The sequence below is a fragment of the Mustela nigripes genome, chromosome 8 (genome assembly GCF_022355385.1).
Source record: "Mustela nigripes isolate SB6536 chromosome 8, MUSNIG.SB6536, whole genome shotgun sequence".
Lineage (NCBI taxonomy): Eukaryota > Metazoa > Chordata > Mammalia > Carnivora > Mustelidae > Mustela > Mustela nigripes.
In genome coordinates this window covers 66,420,688-66,437,627 of record NC_081564.1, presented here as the reverse complement: position 1 = coordinate 66,437,627, position 16,940 = coordinate 66,420,688, and the positions used below count along the sequence as shown (strand labels likewise).

General features: G+C 53.7%; 1 protein-coding gene across 4 annotated transcripts in view; it reads right to left on the bottom strand.

The window, feature by feature from the left end:
• CTIF (cap binding complex dependent translation initiation factor) overlaps positions 1 to 16,940 on the bottom strand; it is a 279,477-nt gene that overhangs the window by 205,675 nt on the left and 56,862 nt on the right. For all 4 annotated transcript variants that reach the window (XM_059409620.1, XM_059409622.1, XM_059409623.1 and 1 more), the window contains exon 2: positions 743 to 948. In XM_059409620.1, coding sequence (XP_059265603.1) covers positions 743 to 922 — 180 coding nt within the window. In that variant the 5' untranslated portion in view covers positions 923 to 948. The remainder of the gene's footprint in view (positions 1 to 742; positions 949 to 16,940) is intronic.

Sequence of the window (16,940 nt, the reverse complement as noted above, 5' to 3'; positions counted from 1 at the left end):
GCTAAGAAAATCAAGACTCAGAGAAGCTGAGAGGTTTGCCCGAAGTCACACAGACAGCTAGAAAGACATTTGGAACCAACTCTTGAAGCAATATCTCCTGGGGATTTACAGTATTAAGGAAAGATGCATGTGACATCACCATGACCCCTAATGGCTCACACTTTACTCTTGAGAACTTCAGGTTTCCAAATCTTGGCCCACAGTCAGCAAGTCTGTTTTCCACCCAAGCCCAGCGCTGCCACAGACTAGCCCATGGCCAGACGACACCAACCTGACACTCTGCTCAGAATGCCTCAGGCACCTACGTAGGGCCGGCACACAGAGCTCCTGATGAGTGCCTGAGACCAGCTCTTTGGCTGCCAACAACTGCCTGTATTTGAAATCAGAGAAAATGTTCCCAAGTTACAGCCTTTTGTGATGTGCATGCTGGAGAAGCCACAATCTCCAGACGTCTCATAGAACACAAGCTCATGGAGGACAGGGAACTGTGCTTAGCACGTAACAGGCTCTCAGTAAATCTGTGTCCAATGAATTTTGAGTCTGGCCGGGCCCAGGCGGCCCAGTGGGGCAGGACGGAGGCGCAGTGGAGCCGAGGGACTCCCTGCCTGGATCCCAGGCTCTGCCACCCGGGGCCAGCCGTGCCTCAGAATCAAGGGCCAGGTGGCTAGACGCTCCCTGGATTTAGGGTCCCTCACCCCCCTGCACTGGAACCTGCACCTGCCCAGGCCCCGCCGGCACTCACCTGGGAGATGTGCGACTGCGTCTGCTCGCTCTCGCCGTCCCCCTCCGTCTTGTCGGCCAGCAGCCCCTGCACCTGGTACTCGAGCACGTAGCTGTCAATGAAGCGCTCCAGCTCCTCGATCTCCTGGGAGCGGCTGCTCCCAGCCTCGGATGAGGCAGACGCAGCGGAGGAGTTCTCCATCCCTCCAGCTCAGGGGCTGCGGGGGGCTGCAGGAGACAGAAGAGCGGGCGGGGTGAGACTCACGCAGCTGGAGGGAGGTGCGGGTGATGCCCGGTTGAGAACCACTCCCCGGGGCGCTCCTGGGACGTCTTCTCCTCCGTCCCAGCCTCCCAGCCTCCCAGCAACCCACAGAAGTCAGTGGGGCGCCAGTTTGCCTTCAGGGTGAAGACTGTGCTGCAACTCCCCCTGCACGTGGAGGGAAGCTGAGGCCCAGACAAGGCAGGCAGCGCGCCTAAGGAGGCCACGCAGTACTTGTGCAGCGTTGGGCGTTAGTCCACACCTGGGCCTTGCCACCTGGGGTTCTGCAGGACGCAGACCCAGCCCCCCTGCCAGGCCCCGCTTCCCCACCTGGGGTTAGCCAAGTCTACCACAAAGCAGAAAGAAACAGACCACGGGCTTTGATAGCCCGGACCCAAGCACTGGGACGTACCAGGGTCTCCAGACACAAACCCCCTATGGGGTCTCCTTCTAAAGAGATGCTTTCTCTTGGGACACCACACGGCCCCCTAAATCAGGTGAGGCCTGCAGGCCTTGATGGTCTACACACAACTTTGCAGCCTTGTTATGCTGCAGCTCCTCAGGACACATTACGCTCGGTCACGGAAGGACATGACTGATTTTTAATGACAGAGTATGAAGAGTTTGGGAGAGCACGGGCCAGCCAACGGCGCCATCTGGCCACCCCTCATAGGCACGTGGCTCTCCCATGAGCCCTCGGGCCCTCTCTTCATGCTGGCCTGGCTTAACGTGGCTGGCATTCCGGGGTTACCCGCTGACGGCCACCTGCAGAACCGCCGTCCTTCCCTGACTGGACTGGGTCAACCCAGCCATCGCAGGAGCCCACTCCTATCCCTCAAAGCCCCCACCGGACCCCACCTGGAAGTGGGGAGAACTGGAACCCTTCTCACCTCTAGGTCCCTTCCCATCAGAGACCCTTCCCTTCCTTCTGACAGGCTCTAGGCCAGATGGGAAGGGGCTTCAAGGCTTATCTGGTGTCCCTTTCATCATCAGAAAATCACTGCTTTCTCTGGGGGACTGCATTCAAGCAAGGAGGAAGCCCAGCCTGCGTGGGATTTCATCATCAGAATGAGTAGAGTGGTCTTCTACCAAACGACCCCCAGTAGATACACAAGGAACGCACAGGGCTCTGGGACCACAAGGGACTGCATGTATCCAAGAAGTTACTGTGCATAATAAAGGTAAGGTCCTCAAATATTGAAAAGAGCATTAGAATTTTAAGACCTTAGATTACTGAGAACTTTTTGGGAACATAGCTATTCACCAGCTATCAAGGGTGTGTTGAGTTTTCAACTGTAATGGATCCAGAAGAGGGCACTGGGCTCCAGAAATGCTGCTGAGACCATGAATATGGACTCCCCTGGACCGTCCTCGGGCTTTTCTGAAGTTGGTGCTGGTGGTGGGGAAGAAGAGCTGCCCGGGGGGACACATACATTCCTCAACTGATTTCCTGGCTCATATTTTGGTGTTCGGCTGCATTTCCCTGCCTCCACAGGGCGCCAGGTCTGTTGCGGCGGAACCGTGTAGTGCTGATTCTGGGTTCTTGAGCTCTGCAGCCCAGGGGCTCCTGGGTATGTCCTCCTGACCCAGAAGGAAGAGTCCGAAGTTTCGGGCCTGGGTGCCCTCCTCAGAGGGTGGCAGCGGGTCTACAGGGAGTTGGCTCGGACTGGGGAGAAGCACGCTGAGTGGTGTAGCGCCATAGGGATAGGTGAAGGCAGGGATGTCCCAGGAGGCCCGTTCATCCACCTGCCATTCAAAGCCTATAGCAGGCTTACATCCTTTCTACCACCAAGGCCCACCTTACCCCTCCTGCTCCAATGGTTGTCCACGAGCCCCTCTTGCCCTACTTCTTCTACTGGCCACATGCCACATGTGGTAGGCAGAACCCTAAGAAGGTTCTGGGTGTACACCTTCTCCCAGTTACTCAATCAAACACTAATCTAGCTACTCCTGGGAAGGGATTTTGAAAATATAACTAAATTCCCAATCAGCAGACCTTAAAATGACTATTCAGGAAGGCCTCATGCAGGGCCATGAGATCCTTAAAACTGGAATGGGAGGTAGAGACAGAGATTCAAAACATGAGAAAGGCGCAACACACTGTTGCTGGTTTGAAGAAGGAGCACATGCAAAGAAAGCACGCAGCGTCCTGGGATCAAGAGAAGAAATCCCTGGTCAATGACCAGCAAGGAGAAGGGCACCCCAGTCCTACAACAACACCCAAGTTCTACAAGCAAGTGATTTCTGCCAGCAATCAATGAGCCTGGGAGCAGACTTGACCCACCAGTCTCCAAATGAGAACTCCGCCCGGCTGACACTTGGGGTTGTCTCATGACTTACTGAGCTGGCCTTCTGACTTTTAGAACTGTGAGATAATAAGCAGGTATTGGTTTAAGACGCCAAGTTTGCAGCAGTTTGTTACAAGGCCATAGAAAACGAACATGTGATGCTCTCTTGGCCTCTGCTTTTGCTCACACCATGCCCCTCACCCAGAGACAGGTTCCCTTCCCTCTGCCTACAAAATCTAGACGTCCTTACACTCACACAATGTTAGAATAGTGTCTCAGAGGCCATCTGGCAACCAGCACAAGCCCCTGCTCTCAGACTGGGCTAGTGGACAAAGGATCTACCCCACCTTGGCCCATGGGCATGGATACTCTGATTTCTAATAACAGGAATGGCTCAAGTGCCCTGGGCCCATATCATGTGCCAGCCACTGTTCTCAGCAATTTATACGCCTTTTGCCACTTACCCCTCACGATAACACCATGAAACTGGTATAAATACACTACTTAGAAGTGAAAACTGAGGTTCAGAGAGGTTAGGTAACTAGCTCAAGTTTGCACAGCACAGGTCCAGGCGCCCCTACCCCCCACTGCCTCTTCATCCCACCTCCTAGCAGCCTGCTCAGACCCTCAGGTTGTCTCCCACTTCCCATTCTCCACTACCCTTCCAAGCCCAGTGGATGCTTCAAGCAGGGTGTGTGCCTCTTACTCCCCACCAGGCTACAGGCTCTAGCGGGCTGGGCTCTGTGCCTAGCTCTCTATCCAGCGCTGGGCAGATGGCCGGCCTCCGGGGGGTGGGGGAGATAAGGCTGATGTCCAGAGAGGGCTGAAAAAGGAGCTGCCCACAGGAAAAACCAGTGTCTAAGGCCATGCCCATTATTCCTCGAAGACTTAAGATCTTATCAAGGGCCTCCTGGCACACTTTCCAGGGACAGGTGGAGGACTGGGCTTTGCAAGAACTAGACAGGAGTGTTTCCAGGAGGATCAAGGGCCTGGTTCTGCCTGCAGTGGCAGCCGCTCTGGCCTGCTCTGCTGGGCTCTCCCAGGCTCCCGCAGGCCCTGCCCCAGGCCACACCACAGTCCTGTGAGGGATCCTGGGATCCATGATCACTGCAGAAAGGGACAGGCCATGAGACCCATTCCCAGTCTGCCCAAGTTTGGTGCCCAGAGGGACACAGAGGAATCCCCCACTGGTCACTTTTGGATGACTTGTGTGTCCTCACATGCTCGTGGTGGCCCTCCTGTTCCCATCAGTGTCACACGGTGAGGGAACAGCATCTCCCCTCAGCTGCCCCGAACGCATCTGCCCAGGGTTCCTCGGACACACTCCGGCAGAAACCAGCAGGGCCCCCCTGGTGCCTGGCCCCTGTGTCCTGGCAGAGTGCGAGGCGCTAATGGCTCCTGGGGCAGCCCCCCGACAGACACTCCCTCCTCGGTCTCTCGCAGTCCCCGAGGTGTGTTCTTCGTGGTCCCTCAGCAGGTCCCAGGGGACGGAGCCCAGCTGCCCACAGTGGGGACCAGATCCATAACACCCCTTTGCCGGGCCCTCCTTCCGCCTGTGTCACTCTCCCCAGGGACGCCCGTTGTCATCCGTCCAGGGACTCCACTTCCCCAGAGGGAACCAGGCTAATGTATCCCCTGGGCTCACCTGTACATTCCAGAATGAGTCCCAACCAGGGCACTTTACCTCCTTAGCAGAGAAGAGGGAGGAGGGAGCAGGAAGGGGGTGCTGTCCGCCTTCTCTGTCTCCTCAGCGCTTGGGATATAGCGTTCAGTCAGACACCCACACTCCATTTTTTAAAATGGTGGTAAAATACACATAACATAAATGTACCACTGTAACCATTTTTAAGCGCACAGTTCTGTGGCATCAAGTGTATTCACAATGTTGGAGAAGCGTCATCGCTGTATTTCCAGAACTCTCCAGCGCCCCAAGCAGAAACTCTGTGCCTATTCAACTCCCATTCCCACTCCCCTCATCTCAGCCCCTGGCAACCGCTGCTTTCCCTTCAGGCTCCTCAGATCTGTCTGTTCCGAGGACCTCACGGACACGGAATCATACAACATTCATTCTTTTGTGACTGGTTTCTTTCGCTTAGGATAATGTTTTCCAGATTCATTCATGGGGGAGCACGTGTCAGAATTCCACATCCTACGTCGTATTACAGTAACATAGTGTTCACGGAGACCCCGTTTTGTAAATCCGTCATCCATCCAGGGACACGTGGGCTGTGTCTGCTTGCAGCTCTTGTGAGTAGTGCTGCCGGGGACACAGGGGCAACATCCGAGTCCCTGTTTTTGATTCTTTGGGGGTGAGTACCTAGAAGCTCTGCTCTATTTTTAAGGTAAAAGGAATCAGGATGTACAGGGTGAACGAATTCTCAGGCCAGGGGAAGGCCAGGGAAATACATGGGATGCTCTCTCAAGGGCTTGGGGTGCTCCCCTCCCGTCTGTGTTTCGGGGTCCCCTCCTGGCTCGGTTTCCCATTCACAGCAAATACCGGATGGGAAACTGCCCACAGGGCCAGGCTGCTGGCTAAGCTGAGAGAGCCAGCAAGAGGAGCTTATGTTTTCAGGATCCCAGTGGACGTGGGGTCGGGGGGAGACGCAGAGAAGAAGGAAGGAGAGGGTGGCCGAGAAGAGACACCTCCAGCGGCAGCCATCCAGAATGTGGAGGAACACGCCAGGCCAGGCCGCCGCCGCAGCCAGCCAGCCAGGCCGACGCAGCCAGCCAGCCAGCCAGCCAGCCAGCTCTCCCCACCCTGCCCCCGCTGCCAGGTGATGGACGCAGAACAAAAAGGCAAGCAGCAGGAGCAGGGAAAAGCGCTGAGGCTGCGTTTTGCTGTAAAGGGCAGGCAGCCCAGAGCCTGCGGGTGGGCAGAGCCTGAGGAGGGGTGCAAAGGGGCCGGGCCTGCACAAGGACAGCCGGGGTGGGGGACTCCTCGGCCTGCACTGCCCAGATAGGACTTAGACCCATCCACAGCTGTCTGGTGAAAGGCGTAACCCTCATGGTCTTCCTGGTGTTGATCAGAGACCCCGTCCCAGCCCCAGGGGCCCAGAGCACCCTCACCAACCCTCCCTCCTGTCCCCGCCCAGCCTTTTATAGACTTGCCACTAGAGTCAGGGGAGCCTGGCTGCCTTTTCTTAAGGCCAGAAACAAAACCACTCGTGTTCTGTGATGAAAAGGCTTCTTCTTCTCCCCACCCGTGCTCCCCTACTCAGACACCGGTTTAATCTTCCCCTCACTGCCCCCTCTGCCCAGAGCAGCGTGGTTCCCTTACAAAACCAGCACTCAGGGCGCTTCTGCTGACGAGAGCTCTCTGGATAGGGCTAGAAGTCTCTCTCTCCCCCAGCCTTCTGGCCGCACCCGCCTTAGAGGCTGTGGGAGCTCACGGCGCTACTGCCAGGGGCTAGAGATCTGGAGGAAACCAGCAGGCTGACATCACCGGGCACCCCGTGTGCCCCCAGAGACAAGAAGCTGGAACCGTCCCAGCCGGCTCAGCACGCCTTTGTGTGCGCCCAGTGACAAATGGCATTAGTGGCTGTAAATTTAGCCAATCCCTTTAAGAACAGCCAGGCATTAGAGAGGCATTACCTTCTCCTCCAATGGCCCAGATGACTTGGTGACCTGCAAACCAGAGGACATGCCTCCCCTCCCGGGCCACCAGTCCTCCTTTAGGGAATCCATCATTCTAGGCCCCCAAACAGGGCAGCACGGCTCCCCTCGTCCTTCATCAAACCCTTTGTCCTCAGGCCCTCAGCACGTAACACCCCCTGGGTCCCTTTCTGGGAGTGCACAGAGGAAGCCTGGAAAGGTCTCAATTTCTGTATTTCTGATTTTTTTTTTCTGCTTTCCTGATGTGGCTTTTGGGGGCTTTTGGCTGCTGCAAGTAGCCACACCTCTTGGAGCCCAGGCCAGCTGCAGGGTAGCTGTGTGGCGCCGGAGGGGGCCTACTCCAGGCTCCTGGGCTCAGGGGTGCTGGGGCTCACGGGTCCGTCCCTCCATCCCAGCAGTATTGCGCCTCTGCAGATAGAGGTAGGCATGTCTGAGCTGTGGGAGAGCAGCGGGGCCCAGCACATCACCACCGCTCACCTTGTATTGAATGCAGGCACCCCGTCTGCATCTCACTTTTCCCACAGCCACGCTGCCCCACAGTCTCCCTCCCTCAGCCCCCCTCCAGAAGTTGGTTTCTGGGGACACGAAGCCCATCCCCTCTTCCTGTCTTAGCTCCCCTCTGTGCTGGCAACAGACACCTTCACCCAGAGCCTGTAAGGGGAGCTCTCTTCTCTGGGGGCTGCCGGGCAGCCCCCCACCCGGGCCAAGCCAGGTCACAGACGCCTGTTGACACAGTAGGAAGAGAGAGGCCACAGCTCAGGGACACAGGACACCCACGGCACTCCCAAGGAAGCCATGGGGGCCCCCTTCACAATGCCTGTGGCCAGCCCACCCCTTGGAGTTTAGCCCACGCTCCATCTCCTGTATAAACACGGCTCCAGACAGAATGCTTCCTTCCCTTCTCCCCGCCAGCCACCAGCAGCCCGCATGTCCTGCCACTCTGTCTGTCCAGGCAGGGTGGCCCCAAGGACTCTGGGCCACACTGGTGTTTGCCAAAGAAAAGCAGGGGGATTCGGGGACCCCTCTGCATGCAAGAGCTTTTGGTCCCCAATTGCCAGAAATGGGAAAGTTCGAATGCACTCAGAGCTGGAGGCGACTGGCGAAATCAACATTTATGGAGCATCTGAGTGGCTCAATCGGTTAAGCGGCTGCCTTTGGCTCAGGTCATGATCTCAGGGTCCTGGGATTGAGTCCCATGTCAGGCGCTCCCTGTTCAGTGAGGAGTCTGCTTCTCCCTCTGCCCTTCCCCCTGCTCATTCTCCCTCTCAATCTCTCTCTTTCAAATAAATAAATAAATTTTTTTTAAAAATTAAGAAAAGAAATCAACATTGACTCTCAGTGTGGAGGACACCTAGGGTCCTCTAAATGTCAAACAGCCCCCTCCCGCGCTGTAACCCTCTGCCGCTCTGACGGCAGACAGGGCGTTAGCCAGTGTACTGGTTTGCAAACTGTGGGTCTCAATTATTTACTGGGCTCTAAAATAAACTCATGATTTCAGCATTTAAAAATCTACAACTGAATGGAAACCATCAAGGAGTGACGGACATTGCAGGCGTAACGATTGCTCCATTGGACCGGTGTTACCCCTGTTCGGGGAAGATGTGTTTCTTCTCCGAGGTGTGGCCAAGGGGTTAAGCGAAGTGGCCAGGAGCGGTGCTTCCGGACCTCCATGCGCCTGCTGCAGGAGTCACAGGCCGTCTTATTCGAATGCGGCTTCGGATTCTGAAAGTTGGGAGGCAGGGGCTGGGATTCTGCATTTCTAATCAGTTCCCAGCTCATGTTGTTTTTTTCAGGTCAGAGGGGCTCGCTTTGAATAGCCAAGATCTAGAAAACCTCTCACGTCCCTTCCCTCCCTTATTCAGATATCTCGCCCTGGTCTGGAAAATTCTCCACCCTGACCCTTGGGCTGGCAGGTCAGCTCCCTGTGGGGTGAGGGAGGGGGCAGTGCTGCTTTGAGGTCTCCCTTGGGGTGAGGTAGAACCTTGACAGGCTGGATTAGTATTCACTGGTGGACCCTGGGACCTCCCACCTCTCCCAGAGGCTCCCAGCCAGGCACACACCACAGCACCTGCTCAGAGCCCAGCAATGCCGAGCTAGAGCCCCAGACCAATCCCACTGGTCGGAGAAGCCAAAGGGGCTCTTGAAACCAAAGCTTGGTGACCTCAGTAGTCCTTAGAGAACAAGATGGTACTGGGCCTTCCCCTGGGCAGATGCGGACGCTGGAGCCCAGAGAAAAGGAACAACTCGCCAGGAGCCTCTCAGTTGCCTACGGAAAGAGCTGGGCCTGCAGCCCAGGTCCCCAGACTCCAAGCCCCTCAACAGCCTGCTGGCCCCGAGACCCCCTGCTGAGCTGAGAGTGAATCCCCTCCCCCCGCCGATTGCCAATGTCCTTGAAGCCCGAGTACGGTCTGGGTTACAATCATTACATCAGGTAGTAATGATGGGACAGCTATTCCGAGATAAACAGGCAACCCCCACGTCTCTGTACTGAGCTCAGACTCTGAAAACCCTATGGGTCAGAGCTTGTGTGGAGGAGACAGATGGGGCCCAGGCCTCACTGGTCTCTCCCCAGGAGCTGCCTCCGGGTGTATCTCAGGTGCTGGGCCAGATTCCAGGGGGACAGGTCACTGTAGACCAGGAAGACAAGAGCGATGCTGTGATTCCTCCTCACCCTAGCACGCTGGAGCTGCCCACCGGCTGGCGGGAGGGGGCACTCAGTGCCACCCACCCAGGGACGCCGATTAGATTCCAGTCTTCCGACTTGTTTTTGGAGGAAGAACAGCACCACGGCGGCTGGCCAGCTCTGCGGAGGCCACCACGCATGTGGGCGGGCCAGGCCAGTGGGCAGGATGGCACTGCCCACCCCTGCTTTGTCCCTGGTCGTCCTTGTTGTCCGGGTCTGCCTTGCCCTGGGCCCCTGAGGCCCACGGGAGCCTGGGGTCCCCGCACTGACCCCCCACCTGCTTTGGCACTGACCTTCCACCTGTTCCTGGCACTGATCCCCAACCTGCTCCAGACACTGACCCTCCCCCCACTCCCGGCAGGCCCCTATGTGTTCCCTTGATGCTGAGGATAGGTTGCCTCCTGACACCCCTCTCCCTCCCCTGTGCTGTTACCCAACTCTAGTCTTGCTCTTAAATTTTTTATGGGCTTTTATCTTGTCTTGACATGACCACATGATCCTTGAGGTCTGCTCCAGCCTCCGCCCATCACAGCTCCAGACCAGGCCGGCAGACTGGCCTGTGGCCCCTCTGACCTCCATGCTGGTGCACCCAGTTCCCTCCTTCCCTAAGAGTAGGACTCCTTAGCTCTCCTGTCCACTGCCACTGGCCCAGGCTCTCCCCCAGTCCCTCCTGGTCCTTAGAACGTTCAAGTCAAGGGTGCTGGGGTGGACCTGTCCAACCCCCCACCTTCCACTGGCCACTAGGGTAACCTGGTCCCAGACTAGGACTCCAACCTTGTCCTACTGCATTCAAGAGCTTCCTTGGGCATCTCACTCCAAACAATGGGTACTAGGGGACAGTGAGGAGGCTGCCTGACTCCAGCCACATCCCTGGTGGGAGTCAGGTGGCTTTCTCACTGCCCCCGAGTCCTAAGACAGGGTAATGTAAGGGTTATGGGTTTCCATGATAGCTAAACCACATCCTAGCTCCAAGACCTCGGGTAGCCGGCTTCCTCGTCTTTAAAGGATATTGGTGATGAAAGTATCATCTCATAAAGTGTCATGAGGATTCAGTGAGAACTCAAGAGAAACCATCCACCACAGCTGGATATACAGCAAACACTCAGTCACGTGTTGGGATTATCATTTGACATCACAACTGCCCCCCAGCTGTGCCCCACTCTACCCTCCCCAAACTCTCCCACTTCTGCTTCTACAAACTCTATCTTCTTTCCCAGGGCCTGGCTCCAGACCCACCTCCTCTAAGAAGTCCTCCTTGGTCACTCTGGCTACCATTGGCCCTGCTCCTTCTGAACTCTAGTTCTCCACAGACCCCACCACTCCCTAATACTCCCCACTCTGAACTGTGTGTGCCTCGCTCAGGCCTCCATGTAGCCCTCCCTCGTACTCCAGTTCCTGGGTTGTTCCCAGCTCTGCCAACCTGCGTGCACTCCCAGGGATTCTTTTACCACCTCCGTGGGCCCTGGGGGTGGACAGGGTGCCCCCTCCCCCACCCCGTGCCTTTGAAAACTTCTGGGTGGATAACAAAGAATGAAAACTAACTCAGAGCATGCCGGGACGGGAGAGCAACAATGTCCTGTTCTGAAACCAGCACTGCACCTGTGAGAGCCCCTCTCGGATTCAGGTGGGGCAGCTCCTCCAAGAGTGGTGGCTCCAGCACCCCACACCTTGCTTCTCAAGTGACACTCTCTCTCCAGCATTGTCACGGGGTAGCCAAGGTCCCCAGTCAGCTCCCTCCATCCTGGCAACAGCCTCCTGAACTACAGCCCAGCTGGAGCAGTGGCAACACCACTCGGTCTCTACGAGCCTCATGGAACAAGGAGCCCGTTGCTCAGTCCAAACCGTCCGGCTCGGAGCTATGCTGCAGCTGGGATGGCACGGCCTCTCCCTCCCTCGACCCTCCTCCTCCACAGCTCAGGTCCACCTCTTGGATGCTACCCTCACCATCCGGCTCACAGGGACCCTGTCCCTCAGAACACTGGTGGCAGTGACCTGTCTCTGCCCCCTGCCCCCTCAGATGATAAGCTCATTCTACAAGGAAACTTAACGACCAAGCAGAGACTGCAAATGTCCATTTGGGCCACATCTGGACCACAGGCATTTTATTTGGCCTGTTCAGTATTCTCTTAAAAGATTTTATTGGGCGCCTGGGTAGCTCAGACGGTTAAATGTCTGTCTTTGGCTCAGGTCATGATCTCAGGGTCCTGGGATCAAGTCCCGTATCGGGCTTCCTGCTCAGCAGGGAGTCTGCTTCTCTCTCTCCCTCTGCCTCCTGCTCCCCCTGCTTGTGCGTTCTCTCTCTGTGTTAAGTAAACAAAATCCTTAATTTAAAAAAAGAAAGATTTTATTTATTTATTTGGAGAGAGAGAGCACAGGCAGCAGGAGCAGAGGGAGAAGCAGACTCCCCACCCTGGAGCACCCCTGCCCCTGGATGATTCAGTATTTTTTAAAATATCTGGGCCAACATTTACAAATAAAAAGATTTTCATGTAAAACTCCACACTTCTGATTTTTTTTAACAACTGGGAGATTTAGCCATACTGACCCACCTTTCTCCACAGCAGCCATCAGCCAGAGCTAAGCAGGGCCGACCGCTCTAGACAGAGCATACCATCTCCAGTTCTCCACAGTCTCTGCCACTCCCTAATGTCTCCCCACTGCTCACAGCCACCACTCTCATTGGGCTCCACTCACTTGCATGGGTTGCTTGCCTGGTCCTCGCAGGCACCTGAGCTTGAGACCCCCAGCAAGAAAGCAGCTGTGACCAGAAAAATGAGGAGTGTCCCTAAGAACTTGGAAGTCAGGCTCAAGGACTATGCTTAGCGAGGGACAATGTGAAATGGACAAATGATAGTCCAAAACAAAAATGGGCAAAGTCATCGCACAGAGGGAGAATAAAAAATGTTTCCAGACCAGTAGGACTCAGCCCTTTCCTGACTAAAGATGGACACGGAGCTCTTCTAGGACAGGTGAGTCACCCTGAAGGCAATGGGCTGCATCAGAAGCAAAGAAGGCAGTGCACATCCAAACTCCATCCAGAGAATGGGGAGCCCCTCTGGGTATCTTGAGGGAAGGCCCACGTAAGTGTAGGGTTGTCCCACTGCTCCTGTAAATGCCCCCACCACAGTCCCACTCAGACTTGATGGGATCTGAGGGGCTGCCTCCCTCCTCAGCTACACTCTGAGCTCTCAGAGGCCATGGACAGGTCTGCTCCTTCCCTTGTCCCCTGGCAGCCAGACCTGTGCCCGTTGTTGACCTTCAGTTAACCTCTGAGTATCTGATGATGCATTTCCAGAAATTAGAGGGTGGTTAGCAGGTAACCAGTGCTCTGTCCCCCTTCCTATTCTGGGACCCTGTAAAAGCATAAAACCATGACCTGGAACAGGTTCCAGGGCCCACTTCAGGAACGACCCCACAGAGGGCAGCTTTGGGGGAGATGTCGGGCAAGGAATAGAAATGTTGCGGGAGTGGAGCTCTGCGTGCGTCCCTGCTGTTTACTCAGAGTAGCCATATCTGAGAACCACTCTGGGTTCTAAATCCTGATTCAGCCTCTTCCTGACCAGTGACCTCAGCAACTCCTCTCTGCCTCTGTTTCTTAGTTTGTACATGGGGACCAGAGGGCACCCGCAATCCGTTATAGGATTGTCTCAATGATTAAATTCCTACATGCCAAGCCTTTAGCCCAGGGCTTGGCACACAGTGAAACGCTCGGGAAATGTTAGCTGTTACTATCTTTCATACATTGGGGAAGGCATTTAGAATTTCATTTGAAATTGAGAAGGAAACATGGTATTAAAGGAGAACAGTTGGGAAACCAGCAGTCTGTGGGGAATACAGTATCGATGGTTTTCTATCTGGTGTCAGTGAAAGTCAAAGGGCAGCTGTCCCTGAGTCAGAGGAACAACCCCCCCACTCCCACCCCGGCATTCTCCAAGCAAAGCAGAGGTGGCCCTGGGTGTGCTGCCTCTGGACCTGGAAGCGACCTGAGGAGGGTCTGGCTTTCGCTTTTCTGGGGGTTTTACACTCCTGGGCTCTTTTCCTGCAGGGTTTTTTGTTTTGTTTTGTTTTAAATCTCCCTGTGGTTTGTGGAGAAGTCAGGGAGAACTAGGGGCGCCCAGGGCGTTGGACTGAGTTCAAGACTCCCGCAGTTGCTGTCCATCAGGCCTCAGGCATGGTGTGTGGCCCATACAGGCTACTCAGCCCAAGACGGACCCGCACCCAGCCTCGCTCTCTCCGCTGTTTCCACTGCTAATGTACTGTCCGTATCTATGCCCACCAGCAGCCGCAGACAGTAACTATCCAGGTTGTCTGAAGTTAATTGGAGAGGCCTGGAAGGGGTTCTGGCCTCGTGCCCCTACGTTCTGCGCAGCCAAGCACCATCCCACCACCTGCCTCTCAATGACCCTGGGTGTGAGTAAGGCAGGGCACGCATCCCTACCTGTCTTTCACAGATGCGGCCCGTGGAGCAACGTGTCTGTGGTCCAGGGACAGAGCAGGACTGTAACCTAGTCCAGACTCCAGCCCCGGGTGTTTTCCTAAGGCCAGCAACATCTTAGAGTCCCACTCCTTAAGGCATGAGCCAACGAATCCCAGAATGTACCCACCACATCCTTGCTGTGCTGAGATAAAGCTCTGATGGACGAGGAGCAGAAGGGACAGGATAGAAAACCAAGCCCACATACTACAAAGACTTCTAGAGACAGGGTCTGGGAAAGCTAAGCACCACAGACCACAAACATTTGCTAGCTCTTTTTACCTTGGAGAACACGGAGCCCCCATGATGGAGGTCCATGGCCATGGATGGCCAAGCCAGGGATGAGAGCACTTGGCCAAGTCCTTGCTGAAGACTCAGGTATGGTAGTTCTCCAGAGGTTGATTTCCCCAACTGTTTACCTGGGGTCAGGTAACTGGGGAAATAGGCAGCCAGAAAATCTCAGCTCCAGATCACTTTAGCTGGGCAACCACTATGGTCTGAGTTCTTAAGGACAGGGATCATTGTGTCTTCCCATCACTATATTTCCAAGGTCTAGCACAAAGTAGAATTCCATAGAATATGTAGGGGAAAGACCCTGGGCTGCTCTTAGGAAGCCGTGGAATTGCCCATCCTGTGTGTCTGGACCTTGGAGCTCTCTCCTCAGAGCTGGTCTGGGGTAGCTAGAGTAGAGTCCCCCAAATGTGGCCAGATGCCTTGCAGAGAGCCCGCCTGATGGCACATCCTGGATGGCTGTTTTTATTAGCCCACCACAGTTTCAGGCTCTATTTGCCATTATCCTTGCAGTTAATTTCACCCACTAGAGCGTGCTAGCAGCAGATAACCTCTTTACACGCACACAGCAGGAGCGGTCTGTAGCCAGTTACAACCGCAGGGAGCGGGCTGAGTGGTTAACTGGCAGATAATTAACTGAGAAATTCCCCACAGCCCATTGCACACTCCTCTGAGACAGGAGAAGGAGAATATGTAGTCAGACAGGGGCCTCCCACTCACAGTCACTAGGTTTCACCCCAGAATCCCTGGACCTTAGGAGTAGAAAGGACCTTACAAATCATTGAGTCAAGTGTTGGTGAGGACGTGGAAAAACCGGAACCCTCATACGCGGATGGTGGGAGTTAAAAATGGTGCAGCTGCCTTAGGAAACAGTCTGGTGGTTCCTCAGATGATAAAAAGTTGAGTTAATATATGACCCAGCAGTTCTATTTGTAGGAGTACACCCGAGAGAAATGAAAAAAACTTGTACATGGATGTTTTTAGTAGCATTATTAATAATAGCCAGAATATGGAAACTACCCCCAAACTGTCCACCAACTGATGATGCATAAACAAAATGTGGTATACAGCTCTCTCTCTTTTTCTCTCTCTCCCCCTACCCTCATGCAGTGGAATATTATTTGGTCATAAAAAAGGAAGGAAGTACTGATATATGTGAAAACACGAATGAATCTTAAAAACACTGTACTAAGTGAAAATCACAAAAGACCATGTAGTATATGATTCCATTAATAGGAAATGTCCAGAAGATGAGACAGAATAGAGAGACAAAAATTTGATTGGTGGTTGCTTAGGACCGTGGTAGGGAATGAGCTATGTGAGCAGGGAAGAAATAGTTATGGGGTAGGGTTTGGGGTTTTTCTGAGATGATGAAAGTAGTCTATAATTTTGGGTGCTCATCTGTGTGATCATATTGAGAACCACTAAACTGTATCCTGTAAGTAGGTGAACTGTATGGGATATGAATTATATCTCCATAAAGTACTTTAAAATTTAGTGTACTTATACAAGAGGGCCCCAGAATAATTGCCTTGGGTTGGAATCTCTGGCTGATTAGGTTGGAGATCTCTCCAAAGAAAACTATGGTTGTGAGAATCAACTGAGACAATAAATGAATCAACAAAAAGCCTGAAAAACTGAGTCTAAGTTCCCACTGAATCTGGGGGATATTTTTAGCTCCCCAGAAAGAGTCTACACCAAAGATGGAGATGCATCTCTGAGTGTATCTCCATCCATCCACCAATCCATCCATCCATTTATCATTCATCCATCCATTTATCATGCATCCATCTATGCATCCATCCATCCATTCATTCATCCATCATCCATCTATCCATCCATTTATCATGCATCCATCCATCCATGGTATCATCCATCCATCCATCCACTTGTTTATCATCCATCCATCCATGTATCAACCATCCATCTACCCATCCATTTATCATGCATCCATCCATTCATGGTATCATCCATTCATCCATATATCCATCTACACACTCGTTTATCATCCATCCACCCACCCAAACATTTATCACGCATCTATCCATTCATTCATTTCAAAAGCATCTAGTCAAGCTTGTTGTTAGGTCCTAGGGATACAACTGGAGAGGTAGGAAAGTAATGAGGCAATTGACATTATTTCTGTAGGGTCCAGAGGACCAGCACCAACACACAAACGAAATACTGAAAATGCCATTTTTATTAGCTTGCTCTAATGGACAGAAAAACACAAATATAACTAGTATTTACTAAAACAAGGGGAAACCTCAGAAAGCAAAGTCATTACTTGTGAGACCCACCATTATTTTATGAGCCGCAGAGAAAAGGGCTGTCAATTAATCTATGACATAATGCCTTATGATGGTCCTGCCTGCAGAAAAATTGGTCACACGAGCCTCCTGTGGCTTTGAGATTATTTTCTCTCTTCTGAGGCACTTGGGAGATTTTGCCTGCCTTTGGTGGCATTGCCTAGCATGCGTGAGCCTGCCGATTCTTTTTTTTTTTTTTTAGTATTTAATATCCAAACTGTTTCCATTTAAATTTTTCTCCCTCCCGTCCGTTGGTTCTTTCTTTCTTTTTTTTTTTTTTCCAGAGAGAGAAAGAGAAAGCACG